Here is a 24640-nt window from a genome sequence, read left to right as displayed (position 1 = left end):
TGTTAGTTGTTATCCTCAGCCTTTAGGTCATCAAAATGGATGTTCTTGGGAACCAATTATGTATGGACGATATCACTTTCAGACAATTTGGAGTCGGTTAAGTACGGTCCGTTTTTCAAACTGGGGCACGCGACAACACTCAAACGGATCAACCGATTCTGTCCGAACATTGCACCTCGTAAAATTTTGTTCACAAGTTCGAATATGGGACATATTGCTACTCCCCCACAAAAGCTCAACATTTTTAGGTAAAATGGTCCATACTTTGGGTGCCTCCCAAATGAAATTTCGCAAAAGTGTAAGTTAGGACATGTCTCGAAACGTTTTGATATTTTTTGCAGCAGGTTGTACTCGTGGTACAAAAGCTCCAAAAACCAACTAAAATAAAAATTTAGCTTCCGTCTGTCTGTTCGAAGATCGTTTTGAAAACTTTACCAAAGGTAGTTCTTAAGGTCTTATAACAACGGTATAACGTTTTTATACCCTCAGCATTTATGCTAACGAGGGTATATACACTTTCATACGGGCAAAATGTGCCTCACCGAAATAATAGTTTTAGACCCCAAGTATGTTTGGACAAAATGTGTTTCAGACAATTTGGAGTTGATTTAGCAATGTTCGTCCGTCTGTCTGGCTGGCTGCACCATAACTCTCGAACGGATCTCCCGATTCGGTCCAAAAGTTGGCCTTCGTAATATTTTGTCCAAACTTAGTTTAAGTTCGAAGATGGGTTATATCGGTCCACTCCTTCCGGTACCTCCCCCATAAAATGTGGGAAATGTTCGGAAAATTTGTGCGTACGATAACTCTTGAATGAATTAACCGATTTGGACCATACATCGTTAAATTTCTACCAGACTTAGATGATGTTCCAATATGGACTCAATCGGTCCACTCCTTCGGGTACTTCCTACACAAAATTTCGGAAAAGTTCAGTTTAGGACCTGCTCTCGAATCGCTTTGATTTTTGTTGTAGCAACTTTTATTCACTGGCCCCCATACGACGGTATACGTTTCATCAGGGGCAAGTCCATACTTCCTGATAGCCTGAAGGTTACAAAACCCATATGACACCGTGTGTATAGGTTGGAGCGGAAGATAACCCTCGAACGGATGCCGTTTCCGTCCAAAATGTGGCCTTCGTAATATTTTGTGCAAACTTAGTTTAAGTTCGAAGATAAGCCATATCGGTCCACTCCTTCAGGTACCTCCCCCACAAAAGTTAAAAAAATGTCAAAAATTGTGCGCACGATAAATCTTGATGGGAGTGACCGATTTGGTCCATACTTTACACATCCTAATATATCTACCAGATACATATAGATCAGGTTCGAATATGGACTATATTTGTCCACTCCTTCGGGTACCTCCCACACAGAATTTTGGATAAATTCACTTTAAGACCTGCTCTCGAATCACTTTGATTTCTGTTGAAACAACTAGCATTTGCTGCCTCAATTACGACAGTAAAAGTTTTTTTAGGGGCAAGTCCATACTTCTTGAGAAAACATCCCAAAAGTTGTAAAAAACCCCTATGGCACAATATGTAGTGGCCGGAGAGCTCGAACCGAATACTGCGTTCGTCCACACTTTGGATATTGTAACCTTTCTTCGAATATTAGATGAAATTCGAAGGTGGTACTTATAGGTCCACTCCTTTCGGTACCTCCCCCACAAAAGTTCGAAAATATTCGCTAAAATGGTACGCACGATTTCTCATAGACGTAGCAACCGATTTGGTCCAAACCTTGGGATCCAAATATTGTCGAAACTTAGTTTATGTTCAAATTTGGTCCCTATCTGTCCAATTCTTGTGTGGTTAAGGTCTGTTCGAGGATCATTGGACATTTTTACCGAAGGGTTTCCTAGTGGCTCTGTTTACAGCGATATTATGTTTTTCGTAGGATAGTGTGATAAAAAAGCTCTATCTATCGATATCCCTACAGATTTTTGATCTTTAATTCTATCCATACTTTTGTCGGTTCATACGCCCAACACTTTGAAAACCCCCTAAATACATAATTTTTTTAGAGAAAAGTATTTCAATCCACACAGGCTGAGGGTATATCTCTGTCGGCAAAGCCGACTGATACTTTTTTTACTTGTTTGTGGGCAAGTCCATACTTCCTAACATATTGGCACGAATGATCTAAAAAATCTTCAAAAGGTTAGCTTATGTGCAGTTTAAGCGCTCTTCGAGAAACGTTTTGAACAGCCCAATTATGAACGGCCTCTCACCGTGAGTTTTCTCTTTCTCGCCTCCTCCCCTATTATAAACATCATATCGCCGTGAGTGATGTTATGTTCTCACTGTTCCCTTATTATAAACAACAAGAGGGTGAGCAAAACTCACGTTCGTGAAAAAATTAGCTATTACAAATGTAAAAAAAGTGAGAAAAAGAGGCAAATTTCTGCTGAAATTTCTCACTACCGAAATCAAAGTGAGTTGAACAAAAAAATTTAAGTGTGAACATTTATTTAAAAAAATACGAATATTTTGTATCTGTAATGATAATTAATTGTATTTTAGGTTGAAAGTAACAAAAAATAATAAGAGATTTTTTATGTTGTGAGGTTATTGTTGACCTTTGGACGCTATTTTCTTTGGTTTTAATTTGGCTTGAGGTCAACTTAAAAATTTAAAAACAAATGGGCGTTTTTGTTTTTATTCTTATAAAAAGAAAGAAATATCATTATGTGTGTTCGTTTACTCAAAATTTGTACAAATTGTTACTGGATGTTGTTCGTTTAATCTACAGTATAATGCAAAAGACCTTAGCCGATTACAAGAAGTTACTGATCTTGTACAAATTTGTACAAATTGTTGAGTAAACGAACACACCTATTATTATAAATTTCTACCATAATGTTTATAGTTGCATAAAACGAATGTTCTTGTTTTTTAAAGCTTAGGGCATTGACCGCTAACATTTTTTCAGAGTTCTTTACGAATTCGGTCTGAATCTCTGAATTCTTTCAGAATTTGGTTCAAAATTGGGTCTACCTTCAGTTCCAAGAATGGCATGTAGCTATCCACTGGAGTTATATGACTAGGTTTGGCATCGCACCATTAAAAGACGCATAGTGCTGTGCATGGTGCTATCAATATTTGCCTAAGAATTTAGACGACTGCAATATCCCAAGTATAGTTGAGCAAAAACTACTCTGGTTTGTTGTGGACTTTATTCACACTATATTTGTTTACATTAGAACCTGCGACTATGTGAAAGCTATTCAAAACTACATGAAATGCTTGTTGAGCAAGGGATTCTATCCAGTATGGTTGGGCTTCCCTCTCTAGAACGTGAAGATCATTCTTGATGGACCTAGTGTGTCGGGCCAACCCACCCAACGTTTTAGTTACAGTACTTGCTCGGGCATTACCGTGAGAGCCATCCCTATCTCACGGTAATGCCCGAGCAAGTACTGTAACTAAAACGTTGCCCGTGGTATGTATCAGTGAAGGAAGGCCTAAATCGAGTTTTCAGGTATGGACAGATCAAAAAGGTACATTCTGCATAAAGCGGCTCACAACTATACAAGGACCCAATCAGGAGCAACCCATGTCTGCAATTGTTATTCCTAGAGAGAGTAATGTACACGATTTGGATCTTTTGGGGTCGCAGTCTTGGAAAGAATGGGAGATGGTGCTAAACACAACTTCCACTTCATTTCCTTGGTATTCCTCAGAATTTGCCATTTCTGTTATCACCCAAAATGCAACATTAAACATTTACTTATTGTAGCCATTTAATGACGTTTTTAAACGACATTTGTTCACTTTTTTACGATTTTCCAATAAATTTCACGAATTCTTCAGTGTAAATAAACAATTTTCACATATGTATCTGCCAAAACAAAAGAACAGCTGTTACAGATGTTGCCATGTTGTTTTAATGTTGTATTTTCTTTTACCAATATCCATGTTCTTTTACAGTGGATTGTTAATAACTGACATTTTTCTTGCTAGAAATGTTTATTAATTTGAAAATTTATTTATTTTTTATACAAAAAATAAGAATTAATTAATCTCAAAGTTATTTGTGCAAAAAATGACGGTATGGCAACACAAATTATTATTTCAAGGGTTCACAAGTCGCTCCATTATTTTCCATTTTCCGACTTGTCAACCCTTGTTCACTTTTTGTGCTCCTCCCTGCTCAATCATAATAGCTCGAGCAGGGGAAAGTGAACTGCAACTCACTTGTGAGTAGCTCCCTACGTGAAGATTCATAATCGCTATGGAAATTTTTACCAAAGCTAGTTCTTGCATTCCTGATTACAATGATCCAATCGTTTTCGTGGACAAGCCCAATACTTCCAGAGAAAATGGTTCTACAAACCCTGTGGATACCAACTTAAAAGATTGAAGCTCGGGTTAGATCTCGAATTGAATACCTGAATTGGAGGAAACATTGCACAGTGGCCAATTTTCAGAAAAACCTGGCCAAAAATCGTTGATATAAATGCATAAATTTACACTAAATAGTGTCAAATATTATTTATAGGATCCCACTGTGTGTAGTTATGAAAAAATATATATGTATTAGTTTTTTGTTTAGTAAGTGCACATAAAACCAGGTCAAAGTGACCCTATCTGAATTTTTTTGTCTCAATCTTTAAGTTGTTTATAAAACTATGGAAATATCCAAAATATTTTATTGTAATGGTGATGAAAGGTATGTGAAACGTATTTACAATGTTCAGTAGGCCAATAAAGTGCGGTTTTTTTACTTGTTGAATTTTTCAAGGTAAATTTTCACAATAAATTAAGAAAAAAGTTGTGAGTAAGATGGAGTTGGGCTGTGTATCTCATCATTTCATAAAAAGGGAAGAGTATTTTTTACCAATTTCCATCGAAACATCCTGCACATACACATAGCCCAGAAAGTCTGCGTTCACCGTACTACTTTTCAAAAATGATGCTAAAACTTTAATAAATCGGTAAATGAGATCAGTTTTTCTTTCATAAATATGTTATTGACACTCTTTGCTACCAGAATAAAAAGAAAAATTCTTGAAAATATATTATTATTACGAAGATACCTGTAAAAAAGTGTTACAACTGCTAAATTAGAGCCCCAAAAAGTCTGCGTTCACTTTGTATGCTGCAATAATACCGTTAGTTTTTTTGAATTTTTTTGCAGTTTTCTCCCATTTTTAATCAATATTGTCACAACTGGTCATTCTTTGAGGTCGTTTGCACACTTAACTTAAAAAAGTAAAATATTTCAAGAATGGAAAACAAGGACAAAGAAATTGGCATCGATAAAAGGATAATTCTAGGTAAATTATGGAAAAAGCTATCGAAATATTGGCGAAACTGTAGGTGGAACATATTAGTCCATACATAGAGTGATAATTAACTATAAACAAAGCAGAATTTTTACGTCAAAACCCAGATCTGGGCATTATATACGAGCCAAAACCTTACAATCTCAGCAGTATGCTTTGAAACTTTATGTTGTTGCAACCAAAATTTCGTAGTTCTTCTGCATTTTGGTTCAAATTGCGCATCATGATGTTTAGGTAACCATACTTGTCCATTGTCGATTCAATAAATACAAGTTGGCCCACTCCAGAAGCTGCTACACACCCCAAACCAAAACAGCAACCTCGCCATTTTTTACAGTGTAAAACAAGATTTTGTTTTTCAAGCGCTGTTCGAGTTCTCTCTAAACAGATTGAAGTCGTTTCATTGCAAACATATAGAACACGCTTTCGGCCGAAAATATGACTTGATTCCGGAATACTCGGAGGCTTGTTTATGTATTCATTAGCAAATTCAATATGCTTCTGCCTGTTCACTAGTGATGTGTACGGCTTTCGCGTACGACTATACCATGATATCCAGCTTTATGTAGTATTTTTCTGGCGGTTTGTGCACAAATACTTTTTTTGGATGCCATTTTCACATTTTCAACGATTTTTGAAGTAACTATCGGACTATCTGTTTTAACTATATTAGTTATGTTATGCTCCTCCCGTTCTGATAATATTTTTGACCGTCCAAAACTGAGCTTTGACCGTCCAGATCTGGGCATTGTCTTCAAAATTTCGATATTTTTATAGTTAATTATCACTCTATGTATAGCCTAATATGTTCCACCTACAGTTTCGCCAATATTTCGATAGCTTTTTCCATAATTTACCTAGAATTTTCCTTTTATCGATTCCAATTTCTTTGTCCTTGTTTTCCATTCTTGAAATATTTTACTTTTTTAAGTTAAGTGTGCAAACGACCTCACAGAATGGCCAGTTGTGATAATATTGATTAAAAATGGGAGAAAACTGCAAAAAAATTCAAAAAAACTAACGGTATTATTGCAACATACAAAGTGAACGCAGACTTTTTGGGGCTCTAGTTTAGCAGTTGTAACACTTTTTTGCCGTTATCTTCGTAATAACAATATATTTTCAGGAATTTTTCTTTTTATTCTGGTAGTAAAGAGTGCCAATAAAATATTTATGAAAGAAAAACTGACCTCATTCACCTATTTATTGAAGTTTTAGCATCGTTTTTGAAAAGTAGTAAGGTGAACGCAGACTTTCTAGGCTATGTGTATTTGCACTTTTCGCTTTTACGTGGTTTTTTGTCTTGCAGATATGTACAGATTTTCTTTGATCCACAATGTCAGAATATAGTATAGTGTCACTTTCTGGCGTTTGGGTAAAGTTTTGATGTATTCTAGGACCTATAGTAAAATTTTATGGCGAAGAAATTTCTAGAATTTTTTGATCTGGTTCCATCACATTTTACAAGGACCAAAAAGACTCCTTTATGACTCACAAGAGCGGTTTTTTAAGAAAAATATTCCTCACATTCTTGTCAGTAAAGTTGCCAAATACATTATACACCTAAAGTGCAAGGATACCAAGTGATCTTAACTCAAACATTTCCAAAACTGTAGAAATGGTAGAAGTTTGCAACCCCATTTTAGTTTCTTGGTATTTTGGCAAAATTGATACCGATATTTCCTTTACAAATAAAGATTTCATTTCTTTAATGACTTATAGTGAAATTTAGCGTATAACATTTTTGTCATTCTTCTAAAATGATGCTTTGTATGACAATTTTGCCAAAACTCACATGAAGAACTCCCTTAACCCTAAAATGTGTTTATAAAAAAAAAACATTGTTCCACAACATCCCATACGGGACAAGGGAGACTTCTCTCATATCAATGAGTGCACCCCGATTCATATTTAGCTCAATGATATGGGACCTACTGTTTATCGCCGAGTCCGAACGGCGTGTCTTAAGACACCACTTATGGAGAAGTTTTTCAAGGCTGAAATACTCAGGAAATATCGCCAACATTACTGAGGGGTATTTTGCCACCGTTGAAAAATGTTTGATATTGCCTGGCCGGGGAATCGAACCCCCGACCTTCTGCGTGCAAGGCGGGCGTGCATACCATTGCACCACGTGGCACCCAAAATGTGTTTATAATTTAGCATATTTCTGGAGATTGGGTAAGATATAGAGTTTTGGTGTATTCTAGAACCCATAGGGTCGGTAGGGTTAAACGGTATAAAAAATGAAACCAGAAATCCATTCATTTTTAGAGTTTTGGCCAGGTTTTTCGCATTGCAACATTGTAATATTTATTTCAGACATATACGAAGGTCAAAGAAACTGCTCAAAAATGCAATGGCCCGAAACCAAAATCCTTTTGGCCAGCTGTTCCAACCCAGTATCAAACCTATGCAGCTACAACGACAACTGTTCAAAAATTTTTCTTTAAAAACCCTTCGGACACCAACTAATATGACCAGCCCGATCTATCCCGCAGCAGTCGGATTTTTGTGTCAGATTAACCCTAGGAAATATCATCATTTCTTTCAGAAAGTGTCTATAAAGGATTGATGGCGTATCCCTGAACACTCATACCATCATCTGTGCAGCATGCAATAATACAGCGTACGATACGCTGTACCTGTTCAACTGCCCAGCGAAACCAACTCACCTAACTCCTGTTTCACTATGGACAGGCAGGTGGTGTCATTTCTGAACTTTCGAATTAAAATCAGATTCGAATCATTAAAATAAGAACGAATACATGTGTAGTAGTTGCTACAACAACAACAAACGTTTAACACTTTTGTTCTCTAATCCAGTTGGTTCGTGTTGAAATTTTAATAGCGGATAGTTCTTGTGATCGCAACTATAGCATTATATTTTGTTTTGTAGCGGAACCCATATTTTTCTTGACATGGATCCATGTGTGTGTGTGTTATGATCTGCCGCAGAAAAGTGAAGTTAACTACAGGTAGTCGTCCATGTATGTGGCCTCCATTACAACGCTATCGGGTATGTTCTGAGACACACTTCACCTCTTACTTTACTCCACAAGCATTTTGTTCACCCCATTTTCGCCTTTTTGTGGAGTATTTTATGGACGGACTATAGTATACTCTTCTTTTTAAATACCCTAATGAATCTTAGCCCCAGGAAATTCGCATAAAATACTATACCCATATATGTTAGGCAGTAGGCCCGATATCTAGCAAACACTTTATTGCAATTTACATCAGAGGAAAGGTCAGTAGTTTTTTTCCATATGTAGGCTACTTTGCGAAATATATATGTCCTCAAGGTATTAAAATATCGACCGAAAATAAAATGTTTATATTTTTCATACAAAAGTAATGGTCCATTTCACCCGCTAAAGAATATCAGATCATTATTCAAAATTGTAGGCATCTTTTTCGACCTATACTCTTACCCGGTGCAAAATTTCGTGACTATTGGTGTATAATTGCGACTTCTAGCGAGTTTATTATTACATTACAAACAAATAACGAAATATATTAGGCTGTAACTATGTTATCTGATCATGCACATCAACATAATTGGCATCACTTGAAAGGTCAAGCGTTCAACTTTCAAGTATATCTCACTTGTCCGGAATGTCACTTCCAGGAATTAAGATATAAGCTGTATATTAAAAATTTTCACAATTTTCACACAAAAGTTTTGGTCCATTTAACCCTCTAAATATTATCCGATCGCCATCTCAAATTGCAAGCTTCTCCTTTGTGGTATACTCTTACTTTATTTAAAATTACGCGTTGATCGGACTATTATTGAGACCTACAGAGCCGCTAGAAAATTGGATAAATATTATGTTTTTGGTCCATATCACCCGCTAAATATTTCACGATCATCACCAATAAGAATAGGGATCTATTCGGATCTGAACCCGACCTCCATACAAAATTTCGTGACGATCGGTCCATAATTGCGGCCTGGAGCGTGTTTACAATTTATAATGGGCAGACGGACGGACGGACGGACGGGAGGACGGACGGACACACATCTCAAAATCGCTTTATCTCGTCGAGATATGAAGATTGGTATACCACATTGGGGGTCTCCGACGAATATTTCGTGGTGTTACATGAATTTTTACCAAAACAAACTTATAATACCCTTTTCCACATTGTGGTATAGGGTATAAAAATAATTTTTTGAAAAAATATATGAATTAAAAATTTTTTTTTTTTTTCAAAAAATTATTTTTTGTTGCACGGATGAATAAATATAAGCCTACTAATAACTATAATAACGTTTATTTTATTCAAATAATAAAAAGTCGCGAAAAAAGTCACTTTGAAAAAAATTTAAATTTTTTGTTTTTTGTTAAAAAATTATATTTGTGAAAAAAAGCGTTTACGACATGTTTACGATTCTCAGAATTCAAGAAAAATAGTGAGAAATAAATTTTATGTCATTTTAATTATATCATGTGACTGTAAAGTTTATTCTCAATTATGTATCTGTTTTCAGCGGCTTCAAAAAATTGTCCATAATTTTGATAAATTCAAATTTTAAAATCATTTTGTGCGTGAAGTTTTTTCACCGAATCACCTTATAATTAAGATTTTATGTAATCTTATGGCAAAACTCATCACGCTATGATACAGGGATATGAGGTTGTAAAAAAGTCATAACCCTAGTGTTCATTGGATCTGTTAGTGGACTGTTTGTAATAATTGCCCAATAAGCGCCTAAAAATATGCTTTTGAAAGTTGCAAACATTCTTTTGACACTACGAAAATGCTATTTATTTTTATACCCTCAGCATTTATGTTAACGAGGGTATATACAGTTTCATACGGACAAAATGTTCCTCATCGAAATTATGGTTTTAGACCCCAAGTATGTTTGGACGAAATCCGTTTCAGACAATTTGGAGTCGATTTAGTATTGTCTGTTCGTCTGTCTGGCTGGCTGGTGCGCACGATAACTCTCGAACGGATCAACCGATTCGAACTAAATTTTGGCTATCATAATATTTTGCCTAAACTTAGTTTAAGTTCGAAGATGCGGCATATCGGTCCACTCCTTCGGGTACCTCCCTCACAAAAGTACGAAAATGTTCGGAAAATTTGTGCGCACGATAACTCTTTGAGGGAGAAACCGATTTAGTCCATACTTTGCATATCGGGACATTTCTACCAGACTTAGATGAGGTTCCAATATGGACTCAATCGGTCCACTCCTTCGGGTACCTCCCACACAAAATTTCGATAAGTTCAGATTAGGACCTGCTCTTGAATCGCTTTGATTTTTGTTGCAACAACTTGTATTCACTGCCCCCCATACGACGGTACGAGTTTCATCAGGGGCAAACCCATACTTCCTGAGAAAATAGCTTGAACGATGCAAACAGCCCCCATGACACCGTGTGCAGTTGTTGGAGCGCAAGATGACTCTCGAACTGATCTGCCGATTCGAACTAAATTTTGGCTATCGTAATATTTTGCCTAAACTTAGTTTAAGTTCGAAGATGGGGCATATCGGTCCACTCCTTCGTTTACCTCCCTCACAAAAGTTCGAAAATATTCGGAAAATTTCTGCGCACGATAACTCTTTGAGAAAGAAACCGATTTAGTCCATACTTTGCACATCCTGAAATTTCTACTAGACTTAGATGAGGTTCCAATATGGACTTAATCGGTCCACTCCTTCGGGTACCTCCCACACAAAATTTGGGAACAGTTCAGTTTAGGAGCAGCCCTCGAATCGCTTAGATTTTTGTTGTAACAACTTGTATTCACTGCCCCCCATACGACGGAACAAATCTCATCAGGGGCAAACCCATACTTCTTTATAAAATAGCCTGAAAGTTACAAAAAACCCCTATGACACCGTTATTGGAGTGCAAGATGACTCTGGAATTGATCTGCCGATTTGGTCCAATATTTGGCCTTCGTAATATTTTGCCCAAACGTAGTTTAAGTTCGAATATAAGCCATATCGGTCCACTCCTTCAGGTACCTCCCACACAAAAGTTCCAAAATGTTAGGAAAAATTGTGTGCACACGATAACTCTTGATAGGAGTGACCGATCAACCAGAATATATCTACCAGAAATAGATCAGGGTCGAATATGGACTATATTTGTCCACTCCTTCGGGTACTTCCCACAAAAAATTTTGGAAAAATTAACTTTAAGACCTGCTCTCGAATCAATTTAGTTTTTGTTGAAGCAACTTGCATTCGCTGCCTCAATTACGACAGTAAAAGTTTTTTCAGGGGCAAGTCCATACTTCTTGAAGAAACAGCCCGAAAGTTGTAAAAAACACCCTATGGCACCATATGCAGTGGCTGCAGAGCTCGAACCGAATACAACGTTCGTCCACACTTTGGATATTGTAATATTTCGTCGAATATTAGACGAAATTCGAAGGTGGAAGGAGTGCACCTTCCGATACCTCCCCCACAAAAGTTTGAAAATATTCGCTAAAATGGTATTCTAAATATTGTCGAAACTCAGTTAAAAAAGACCTATCTATCGATATCCCCGCAATTTTTTTCGCTTTAATCCTATCCATATTGTTTTGAAAACCGCCCTAAATACGTAAGTTTTTTTGGAAAAAAGTATTTCAATCCACACAGGCTGAGGGTATATCTCTGTCGGCAATGTCGACTGATACTTTTTTACTTGTTGTAACAAACTTATGAAAATTTAAGGATTTTAGTGGTGTAGGCTGTGTTGATAGGATCTGTTAGTGGACTGTTTGTAATATTTGCCCAATAAGCGCCTAAAAATATGCTTTGGGAAGTTCCAAAAATTCTTTTCTTTTTTTTAATTTACAGGCTGATAGCTGCTGATTAAAATTTTTTAATCATTTAAAAAAGAAAATCCCAAAATTGATGACCTTACCTTAACATGATTATTTTTACCACCGACCACAATGACACCTAGTGGCTTCTTCTCCACCTTCAGTTCAATGACCATTTTTGTGTTTGGTTTCACAGGTGCTGTTGCCGGGTCAATCTTTTCGGGTTCTTTAGGTTTCTCCTCTTCTTTCTTTTCCTCTTTTTTCTCTTCGGGTTTCAGAGTCAAGACACATAAGTTGACAACACCTTCAGCTCGCTTGAGCAGGGCAACGGCCTAAACACAACAAAAACCAACATTAGTGTTTATAAAAACTAGAACCTTCTGGAATCTTTTTTTACCTCATCATAGGTTGATTCCAGAGTTACGTCCTTGTTAACGGCCAATAACATGTCACCAACTTTAATGCCAGCCTGAAAAGGACAACGAAATCATGAAAATATGAAATCTGTGGAGAGAGAGGGATATTCGTAACCTCACCTCTTCAGCATTGGAACCCTCTCGCAAATCGGATATGAAAATACCATTACCCACTTCAACGTGTTTACCATAGATGATCATGATACCAATAAAGCCTTCTTTCTTCACAGCTACCGTTCGGGCTTTGGGGAATTGTTCGAACAAGAATTTAGTCTAAAAATAGATTTTTAAATTTTTGGATATACAACGTTTTTGGGAGATATATGCTTACATCATCAATTTTCGGTGGAAATTGTTTAACTGGCTTAACACTCATACCATCGTCACTGGGTTTTCGTCGCGATGTAATCAAGACAATTTTCTCTGTGACAATATTTTTGAAGACCACCGAAGCATTTAAATGGCAACGATTTTTCAACACCACACCGTTAACTTCAACAATTTCATCACCAGGTTTTATATCCAAGGAAGCCACCAGGCCCTCGGGATCTATGCCGGCCACAAAACAAGCCATTTTCTGACGATCAACATGACCAGCCAGGGCCATGCCCAAGGGAGTATTGGGGGGTCTAGTCAATTCTACTCGACGAACATCCTTAAGCATGTTATAGCGTTTGTTGATTTTAGCTGTGCGGAAGGGAAATGAAATACAAAATAAGAGAGTGAGGTTATATTCACTCAAGAAGTATGCTGAGAAATCCCAAGATATTCATACTAAGAAGAGCTCATCTCAAGTAACTCTAGCTCTGGAATTTATAACAATTTGTACTTACCCATTGTGTAGCCAAATTCATCTTCCTTTTCCTTATCACGAGCCTTTTCTGCATTATTTAGTTTACAATTACCGGCAGAAGCACGATCGATCTGAACAAAACAAAGTCAATATTTATTCCAAAATTTAAGGACCCAAAAATCCCAATTCAATTCTCCCCCCACTTACCTCTATACCAGCTTCTGTTCTTATGCGACCGGTCATATCACGTTCATCTTCTTCATCATCATCACCACCGCCGCCGCCTCCACCCGAAGGTCCACTAGACACTGTGGCCGCATAATTTGTATTCTTCAACATTGAATTGACATTTGGAGGTTTTGGAGCCGGTGCCTGTTTGATGGATTGTTGGAATTTATTTTTATTCATTGCAAAGCCATTCTCCACTGGTTTGTTGGACTCCTGTGACTGATCGACAGATTGTACCTCCAAATTGATTACCATACCTGCATCTTTTATTAGCATGATGACTTCCGGTTCGGTGGCATTTCGTACATCTTTGCCGTTGATCGATAATATGCGATCGCCCACCTGCAATTGAAGTTTTAATTGAAAATTATTATGCGGAAATTACAATAATGTAAACATACCTTTAATTTCCCACATAACTGTGCCGGGCTGTCGGGAACTATACCCTTAATGAAAATGCCATTTGTCTTGGTGTTGGGGGAATCTTTGATCTGCATTTATGGCGAATGAAATAAGGAGAACGATGTTTATCAAAATATTATTCAATATGAAGGATTAAATTTGCGGTACTTACCTCACCCCTTACTATGCTAATGCCAAAGGATTTCTTTCCGGTTTTATCTAAAGCCACTGAGAAAACTGAAATAAATGAATAAACGAACAAATACTATTAAAAAGGGCACAGAAGAAGATTAAAAATATCGAAGGAAACAAACTAAAAAAAATCGAAAAAACGAAATTTTTATATCCTGCAAATCCTATATTCCAACCAATTACGTTTAAGGAGTAGATAAGGCCTTATCCTCATTTACAAGCGGCGTTGGTCGGATCTATACGCTGACCACACCTCAGGATGACGGACGGAAAATGGACGACTATTCAAAAACTGTGTACGACATAGAAAGTAGAAAGTTCAATTCAAATTTCCCATTGCAGGTGAGGGGGGTTTCAGCTGTCAGTTAAATATGCGTGGATCTTTAAAAGATTTTTAGGTGGAATTAAAAAGGGAAATATTCAGGGATTTAAAAAAAATTTAAAATGGACCTAAACGGGAAAATATTTGTAAATTTTTAAACGATTTTTAGGTGGACCTACAGAGGCAAATATTCGTGATTTTGGTGGACATAAAGAGGCAAATATGCGTGGACTTTTACAATATTATTAGGTGGACCTAATAATATTCAACTATTCGGGAATTTTTAAACGATTTTTAGGTGGACCCAAAGAGCCAAATATTCGGGATTTTAAAAAGATTTTAAGGTGGACCTATAGGGGCAAATATTCAAGGATTTTTAAACTATGTTTAGGTGGATTTAAAGGGGCAAATATTCAGGGATATTTTATATATTTTTAGATGGACCTAATGAGGCAAATATTCGTGGATTTTTAAAAGATTATTAGGTGGACCAAAAGAAGCAAATATTCGGGATTTTTTAAGATCTTTAAGTGGATATAAAGAGGCAAATATGCGTGGACTTTTAAAATATTTTTAGATGGACCTAAATTGGTAAATTTACGAGATTTTTAAAAGATTTTAAGGTGGACCTAAAGAGGCAAATATTCGGGATTTTTTAAAGATTTTTAGATTGACTTACAGAGGCAAATATTCGTGAATTTTTGAAAGATTTTTAGGTGGACCTAAAGAGGCAAATATTCGGGAATTTTTAAACTATCTAAAGGATATTTTAAAGATTTTTAGGTGGACCTAAAGAGTGCTATATTCGTGGATTTTTAAAAGATTTGTAGGTGGACCTAAAGGGACAAATATTCGGGTATATTTAAAAGATTTTAAGGTGGACCTTAAGAGGGAAATATTCGGGATTTTTAAAAAAGATTTTAAGGTGGACCTAAAGAGACAAATATTCGGGGATTTTTAAAAGATTTTTAGGTGGACATTCTAAAGAGGCAAATATTCGGGATTTTTAAAAGATTTTTAGATGGACTTAAGAGGCAAATACACGGGGATCTTTAAAAGATTTTAAGGTGGGACATATTCAGGGATTTTTTTAATGAATTTAAGTAAACCTAAAGAGGCAAATATCCGGGGATTTTTAAAAGATTTGAAGGTGGACCTCCTAAAGAGGCAAATATTCGGGGATTTTTAAACTTTTTTAGGTGAACCTAAAGAGCCAAATATTCGGGTATTTTTTACAAGATTTTAAGGTGGACCTAAAAAGTCAAATATTCGGGTATTTTTACAAGATTTTAAGGTGGACCTCCTAAAGAGGCAAATATTCGGGGATTTTTAAACTAGTTTTAGGTGAACTTAAAGAGGCAAATATTCGGGTATTTTTACAAGATTTTAAGGTGGACCTAAAGAACCAAATATTCGGGTATTTTTACAAGATTTTAAGGTGGACTAAAGAGGCAAATATACCCCTCAGTAATGTTGGCGACATTTCCTGAGTATTTCAGCCATGTAAAACTTCTCTACAAATGGTGTCTTAGGACACGCCGTTCGGACTCGGCAATAAACTGTAGGTCACTTATAATTGAGCTAATATGAATCGGGGTGCACTCATTGGTATGAGAGAAGTCTCTCTTGTCCCGTATGGGATGTTTGTGGAACAATTATTATAAAGAGACAAGTATTCAGGGATATTTTAAAGATTTTAGGTGGACCTAAAGAGGCAAATATTCGTGAATTTTTGAAAGATTTTTAGGTGGACCTAAAGAGGCAAATATTCGGGAATTTTTAAACTATCTAAAGGACATTTTAAAGATTTTTAGGTGGACCTAAAGAGTGCTATATTCGTGGATTTTTAAAAGATTTGTAGGTGGACCTAAAGGGACAAATATTCGGGTATATTTAAAAGATTTTAAGGTGGACCTTAAGAGGGAAATATTCAGGATTTTTAAAGATCTTTAGGTGGACATAAAGAGACAAATATTCGGAGATTCTTAAAAAGATTTTAGGGTGGATCTAAAGAGACAAATATTCGTGGATTTTTAAAAAATTTTAAGGTGGACCCCCTAAAGAGGCAAATATTCGGGATTTTTAAGAGATTTTTAGATGGACCTAAAGAGGCAAATACTCGTGGATTTTTCTTAAAGATTTTTAAGTAAACCTAAAGAGGCAAATATTCGGGATTTTTTAAAGATTTTAATGTGTACCTAAAGAGGTAAATGTGCGCGGATTTTTAAAAGATATTTATGTGGGTCTAAAGAGGCAAATACTCGGAGATTTTTAAAAGATTTTTAGGTGGACCTAAAGAGGCAAAAAATCGTGGAATTTTTAAAGATTTTTAAGTGGACCTAACGGGCAAATATTCGGGGATTTTTAAACTTTTTTAGGTGGATCTAGTGGGGCATATATTCAGGGATATTATAAAGATTTTTAGGTAGACCTAAAGAGGCCAATTTTCGTGGGTTTTTAAAAGATTTTTAGGTGGACCTAAGGGGGCAAATATTCGGGGATTTTTAAAAGATTTTTAGGTGGACCTAAAGGGGAAAATATTCGCGAATTTTTAAAAGATTTTTAGGTGGACCGAAAGAGGCAAATATTCGGGATTTTTAACGATATTTAGGTGGACATCAAGAGAAAAATATGCCTGGACTTTTGAAACATGTGTAGGTGGACCTAAATATGCAAATTTACGAAATTTTTAAAAGATTTTTATGTGGACCTAAATAGGCAAATATTCGGGATTTTTAAAAAAGGCAAATATTCGGGGATTTTTAAAAGATTTTAAGGTGGACCTCCTAAAGAGGCAAATATTAGGGATTTTTAAAAGATTTTTGGATGGACCTAAAGAGGCAAATATTTGGGGACTTTTAAAAGATTTTAAGGTGAGAAAAATTCAGGGATTTCTTTAAAGATTTTTAAGTAAACCTAAGGACGCAAAAGTCCGGGGATTTTTAAAAGATTTTAAGGTGGACCTAAGGAGGCAAATATTCGTGATTTTTAAAAGATTTTAAGGTGAACCTAAGGGGCAAATTTTTGGGGATTTTTTTTTTACAGATTTTTAGTAGACATCAAGAGGGAAATCTTCTAAATTTTTAAAAGATTTTTAAGTAAATTTTAAGAGGTAAACATTCGGGAATTTTTTAAAGATTTTAAGGTGGAACTAAAGAGGTAAATATTCGGGATTTTTAAAAGATTTTTATGTGGACCTAATGAGGCAAATATTCGTGGATTTTAAAAGATTATTAGATGGACCTACATTTTAAGGTGAACCCAAAGAGGCAAATATTCGGGGATTTTTAAAAGATTTGAAGGTGGACCGTCTAAAGAGGCAATTATTCGGGATTTTTAAAAGATTTTAAGTTGGTAAAAGAGGGGTAAATGTGCGCGGATTTTTAAAAGATATTTATGTGGATCTAAAGAGGCAAATACTCGGAGATTTTTAAAAGATTTTTAGGTGGATCTAAAGAAGCAAATATTCGTGGATTTTTTAAAGATTTTTTGTAGAAAAAAAGCAAATAATAGTTTTTGTGATCTTTGATACAATTCTCCATACGAATGTTGCAAAAACACAGCCTAAGTGGTATTCTTGCAATATAAGAAGAATAACTGTCTGTTTGTCCATTGTTTATTGCCTAAAAATTTACGTTAAACTTCCAAAACGTATTTTTTATATCCGCTATTACTGTAATTATACCCTTAGCCTTTAGGCTAAAGAGGGTATATAGACTTATCAAACAAATGGTTTTAGACCCCAAGTATTTTTGGACAAAATCCATTTCAGACAATTTGGAGTCGATTTAGTCATGTCCGTCCTTCTGTCTGGCTGGAGCGCACGACAACTCTCGAACGGATTAACCAATTTGGTCCAAAATTTGGTTTTCGTAATATTATGTCCAAAGTATGTAATATTAAAATCGAAGATAGACCATATCGGTTTACTCCTTCGGGACTAACTGAATTGGTCATAACTTTGCATATAATATTATTGATTCCAGGCATAGATCAGGTTTGAGTATGGACTAAATGGATAAATTCACTTTAAGACCTGCTCTCGAATCACTTTGATTTTTGTTGATGCAACTTGCATTCGCTTCCTCAATTACGACTGTAAAAGTTTCTTCAGGGGCAAGTCCATATTTCTTGAGAAAACAGCCCGAAAGTTGTAAAAAAACCCGTATGGCACCATATGTAGTGGCCGGAGAGCTCGAACAGAATACTGCGTTCGTCCACACTTTGGATATTGTAATATTTCTTCGAATATTAGATGAAATTCAAAGGTGGAGCTTATAGGTCCACTCCTTTCGGTACCACCACCACAAAAGTTCGAAAATATTCGCTAAAAGGGTACGCGCGATATTTCATAGACATAGCAACCGATTTCGTCCAAACTTTGGATATCTAAATATTGTCGAAACTTACATTATTTTATGTTCAAATTTGGGCCCTATCTGTCCAATCCTTGTGTTACCACCCACACAAATGTTCAACATTTTTGTGTGGTTAAGGGTCCGTTCGAGGAACTTTAGGGCATTTGTACCAAAGGTATCTATTTATCGATATCCCCGCAAACTTTTGAGCTTTAATCCTATCCATACTTTTGTCGGTTCATACGCCCAACATTTTGAAAACGCCCCTAAATACATAAGTTGTTTTTGTGGGGGAAAAAAGTATTTCAATCCACACAGGCTGAGGGTATATCTCTGTCGGCAAAGCCGACTGATACTTTTTTACTTGTTAGAATACCTATTTAGGAAACCTTCTATCTATAGAAGACCTCTTTAGAAGGCCGTTTATCTATAAAAAGAAAAAACTTTTTAGGAGGCCGTTTATGTATGGAAGACCCTTTTAGGAGGCCTTTTTTATACCCTCAGCCTTTAGGCTATGAAGGGTATATACACTTTCATACGGGCAAAATGTGCCTCATCGAAATAATGGTTTTAGACCCCAAGTATGTTTGGACGAAATGTGTTTCAGACAATTTGGAGTCGATTGAGCAATGTCCGTCCGTCTGTCTGTCTGTCTGGCTGGCTGGAGCGCACGATAACTCTCGAAGGGATGAACCGATTCGGTTCAAATTTTGGCTTTCGTAATATTTTGTCCAAACTTAGTTTAAGTTCGAAGATGAGCTATATCGGTCCGCGTGTACCAGACTTAGATCAGGTTTTAATATGGACTCAATCGGTCCACTCCGTCGGGTACCTCCCACACAAAATTTTGGAAAAGTTCAGTTTAGGAACATCTCTCGAATCGCTTTGATTTTTGCCTTAGCAACTTGTATTCACTGCCCTCCATACGACGGTATAAGTTTCATCAGGGGCAAGTCCATACTTCCTGAGAAAATAGCCTGAAAGTTGCAAAAAACCCCTATGACACCGTGTGAGGAGGTTGGAGGGCAAAATAACTCTCGAACAGGTCTGCCGATTCGGTATAAAGTTTGGCCTTAGTAATATTTTGTCCAAACATAGTTTAAGTTCGGAGATAAGCCATATCGGTCCACTCCTTCAGGTACCTCCCCCACAAAAGTTCAAAAATGTTCGGAAAAATTGTGAGTACGATAACTCTTGAAGAGAGTGGCCGAATTGGTCCATACTTTACACATCCTAATATATCTACCAGATATAGATCAGGTTCAAATATGGACTATATTTGTCCACTGCATCCGGTACCTCCCACTCAAAATTTCGGATACATGTTCACTTTAAGACCTGCTTTCGAATCACTTTGATTTTTGTTGAAGCAACTTGCATTGCTGTCTCAATTGCGATGGTAAAAGTTGTTTCAGGGGCAAGTTCATACTTCTTGAGCAAACATCCCTGAAGTTCTAAAAAACCCCTATGGTACCATATGTAGTGGCTGGAGATCCATTCTTTTTAGTATCTCCTCCGCAAAACTTTTGATATTAAATCCTAATCAACATTTTTGTCAGTTCAAACGCCCAAAATTCTTAAAACTCCCTAAATACATGCGTTTTTTGGAAAAAAAATTGTTTCAATATACACAGGCTGAGGGTATATCCCTATTTAGTAGACTATACAAGACTTCTTTAGGAGGCCTACTATTAATAGAAGACCTTTTTAAGAGGCTTTCTATCTATAGAATACCTATTTAGGGGATTTAGGGGACATTTTCTAGAGGCATTTTATCTATAGAAGACCAATCTAGGGGTCGTTCTATATATAGTAGATCCCTTTAGGAGGCCTTCTACCTATAGAAGACCTCTTTAGAAGGCCTTCTATCTATTGGAAACCTCCGAACCTCTTATCAATAAAAACAAAAAAACTTTTTAGGAGGCCGTTTATGTATAGAAGACCCTTTTAGGAGGCCTTTTTTAGAAGACCTATTTGGTAGACTATACAAGACTTCTTTAGGAGGCCTACTATCTATAGAATATAGAACACGTCTTTAGGAGGCCTTCTACCTACAGAAGACCTCTTTAGGATGCCTTTTATCTAAAGAAGACATTTTTAGGAGACCTATCAAAATAAGACCTCTTTAGGAGGCCTTCTAGCTAAAGAAGTCATATTTAGTAGGCCTTCTAGGTATAGAACACATCTTTAGGACGCCTTCTACCTACAGAAGACCTCTTTAGGATGCCTTTTTATCTAAGACCTCTTTACGAGGTCTTCTATCTAAATAAGACTTCTTTAGGAGGCCTTCTATTAATAGAAGACCTTTTTAAGAGAATAGAATACCTACTTAGGGGATCTTCTATATATATAGAAGACATTTTCTAGAGGCCTTCTATCTATAGAAGACCAATCTAGGGGTCGTTCTATATATAGTAGACCTCCTTAGGAGGCCTTCTATCTATAGAAGACCTCTTTAGGAGCCCTTTCAAGAAGCCTTCTATCTATAGAAGACCTATTTAGGGGTCCTTCTATTTATAGTAGACCTCCTTAGGAGGCCTTCTATCTACAGAAGACATACTTAGGAACCTTCTATCTAAATAAGACCTCTTTAGGAGGCCTTCTACCTACAGAAGAGCCCTTTAGGATGCCTTTTTATCTAAAGAAGACCGTTTACGAGACCTTCTATCTAAATAAGACCTCTTTAGGAGGCCTTCTATTTATAGAGGACCTTTTTAGAAGGCTTTCTATCTATAGAATACCTATTTAGGAGTACTTCTATCTATAGAAGACATTTTCTAGAGGTCTTATATCTATAGAAGACCTATATAGGAACGTTCTATCTATAGCAGGCCTCTTTAGGAGGCCTTCTATATATAGAAGACCTCTTTAGGAGCTTTTTCAAGAGGTCTTCTGTCTATAGAAGGAGGCCTTTAGGAGACCTTCTATATACAAAAAACCTCTTTAGGAACCTTCTATCTATAGAAACCCTCTTTAGGAGGCCTTCTATCTATTCTATTCAATCTGTAGAAGACCTATTTAATAGGTCTTCTAGGTATAGAACACATCTTTAGGAGGCCTTCTACCTACAGAAGAGCCCTTTAGGATGCCTTTTTATCTAAAGAAGACCTTTTAGGAGACCTTCTATCTAAATAAGACCTCTTTAGGAGGCCTTCTATTTATAGAGGACCTTTTTAGAAGGCTTTCTATCTATAGAATACATATTTAGGAGTACTTATATCTATAGAAGACATTTTCTAGAGGCCTTATATCTATAGAAGACCTATTTAGGAACGTTCTATCAAGAGGTCTTCTGTCTATAGAAGGAGGCCTTTAGGAGACCTTCTATATACAAAAGACATCTTTAGGAACCTTCTCTCATAGAAGCCCTCTTTAGGAGGCCTTCTATCTATTGAAGAACTCTTAAGGAGGCCTTTTATACATAAAAGATCTCTTTAGTGGGCCTTCTTTTTATAGAAGATCTTTTTAAGAGGCTTCCTATCTACAGAATACCTATTTAGAAGGCCTTCTATCTATAGAAGACCTATTTTGTTTTCCTTCTATCTATAGAAGACCTCTATAGAAGACACCTTTAGAAGGCTTCCTAGCTATAGAATACCTTTTTAGGGCGCCTTTTCCCTATACAAGTCATCTTTAGACATTTAAGGTTCTTAGCGTTCACAACACTTCTTCGTCAAAAATTGTCAACATAGGCTCATGTTTAGGTATAGTCCCCATATAACGGTACCTCTCGATTTCGGTATTTTGAAGATTTTACCTAAAATTTTCAACCGAAGTAATATTTTGTCCATATAAAGGTACCGTCTGATTGAAAACATTTTTAGACATACATATTTTGTGACTAATTTATGCATTTGAGGTTTTCCCGATTTTCACAAATTTTTGTAGGATTCGTTTTTTAGCCACAATAATGAACTGGTAAAATTTTTTCATCGATTGGACCATAAATGCGGCCTTTAGGGCATTTTCGTGAAAATTGACCTTTGGTCCCATACAAATTGCTATGGAAACAAATTTCATATATAAGGTTTTTGGATCAAATGGAAAAATGAACATACACACATATGTATGTCCATCAGTCCATGTATTTTTGTTCGCAAGGTACAGGTCGCATGTATTAATCGATTCACCTATTATCCGATTCGGTTAAAACTTGGGATAGATCATTTTTTCAGGCATAGAAAGAACGCTACTGCTTTTGGTGAAAATCGGCTCAGAGTTGGATATAACTCCCATATATATTTTCGGGCGATGTGAGGTATTTAATGCTCCAAACACGCTGTGCACGTTCAATTTCGATGATATTTTGTATGTGTGGCTGTATTTGATCTAGAAAAATAAATGTGTCAATTTGTGTTGATACCGGTCGACGTTTGGATATATTGAGCTGTCATATATGTATATTATACATATTTACAGTGGCATAGGGCATAATAAAGTCGGCCCCGCCCAACTTTGGTCATTTCCTTGCAGGTCTTCGTCACATTTAAGAATCAAGTTTATCAGAAAATAAAAAGCGACAGTAGCTTCATAATTACGGAATGTTTCGCACTATGGAACCGGAGAAACATATATTGAGTCTGCCCACGTAGTGATAAAAATTAATACCTTTCCCGGATCTTGAATTATATTTTTACACACAGAACCAAAGAAAAATAAAAGATACACTCGTATGCCTACTCGGTATGTATTCGTTTCGTTTTTCACTTGCCAACATTTTTGCAAAAATAAAAATTATAAATAAAATATTCCATTGACGTCATTAAGTGTATAGGGTTTCATTATTCAATATCTTATGGGACGAATAGTGATTATGCAGTCAAACACAGTTATAACGAACACTTCTTATTATGGTTGTGCAACTGTACTTATATTTTTCACAATCACGGCTAATATATTTTTTGGGAATTCCTCAATTTTTTATTCTTACTTCAGTTTAAACAGTTTTTAAATTTTCACATTTTTTAAGAATATTAAAAAATTTTCACGTTTTTGCATTCATTTTGGTTTCTGTTTGCAAATTTTTATTTTAATTTCCGTTTTTTTTTTTCAATAAATCACAGACAATTTTTTGTTATATAAACACTTTAATTAGTTTAGTTTAGATTTAAAAATCATTCGATAAAACTCACCACCACCCCCTGAATTTAATTGCACCATTTCGTTAGGTCGTTAATATTTTTTAATTCAAACTTGAATTATATTTTTTTGATAATTTTTTTCACTTTCAGGGCCAACTTTCGATTCAGTTTAAGGGCGTGAAAACAGATTTTTTTTTGGATTTTCTCAAAATTCTTGGCTAATTTGGTCTATTGAAAATCCCATTGAGGAAGAAGAATGATGGCTAAATGGCTAAAACCACGATCCGTATCCGATGAAGTTCGTTAGCAAACTAATTTGCATTTAAACTAGCCCTGGCAGAGGCGACTAAATGACTTAGTGACTGTTTTTTTCTGGGTTTTGGTTTTTCCTCATTTGCTTTGTAGCACCACCACTACCAGACACTGAATATCGATTGTTGTTGATATAATCTCTTGGAATGAGACAAAAGGCAAATACGGTGATTGGTTCCATGTTTCGTTCCATGGTAATGCAACAACGTTCTAATGGAAGGTTATTTAAGTTATTCGGTAATCGAATCTAATGAATTTGAGTTAATTGATTTTCGGATTCTTCAAAATGAAGAAAATGCGTTTTGCCAGAATGCGTTTTTGGTACTTTTCTTTGAAAGAGCCACATTGTCTGTTGGTCATTTGTTTTGTACTTTTGTTCCACTGCCTTTGTTTTTTTGTTTGGTCTGCATTAAGGTCAAATTCTGGTCATTTAACCAATGTCTAACAGCTTTGAAGGCACT

At 36.1% G+C, this 24640-nt stretch overlaps 1 protein-coding gene across 1 annotated transcript in view; it reads right to left on the bottom strand.

The window, feature by feature from the left end:
* The window catches only part of inaD (inactivation no afterpotential D), a 27833-nt gene extending 3193 nt beyond the window's left edge, over positions 1–24640 (bottom strand). Inside the window, exons 1-9 of the mRNA XM_073956810.1 lie at positions 23919–24640; positions 14087–14151; positions 13914–14003; positions 13492–13854; positions 13325–13415; positions 12823–13178; positions 12612–12764; positions 12473–12544; positions 12177–12407 (exon numbers count right to left, since the gene is read on the bottom strand). Coding sequence (XP_073812911.1) covers positions 12177–12407; positions 12473–12544; positions 12612–12764; positions 12823–13178; positions 13325–13415; positions 13492–13854; positions 13914–14003; positions 14087–14151; positions 23919–23946 — 1449 coding nt within the window. The 5' untranslated portion in view covers positions 23947–24640. The remainder of the gene's footprint in view (positions 1–12176; positions 12408–12472; positions 12545–12611; positions 12765–12822; positions 13179–13324; positions 13416–13491; positions 13855–13913; positions 14004–14086; positions 14152–23918) is intronic.

The sequence above is a fragment of the Musca autumnalis genome, unplaced genomic scaffold (genome assembly GCF_047663935.1).
Source record: "Musca autumnalis isolate F117 unplaced genomic scaffold, ASM4766393v1 scaffold_5, whole genome shotgun sequence".
In the NCBI taxonomy this organism is placed as follows: Eukaryota; Metazoa; Arthropoda; class Insecta; order Diptera; family Muscidae; genus Musca; species Musca autumnalis.
The sequence above is the reverse complement of the archived record's forward strand: the minus strand, read 5'-3'. Positions and strand labels throughout refer to the sequence as shown.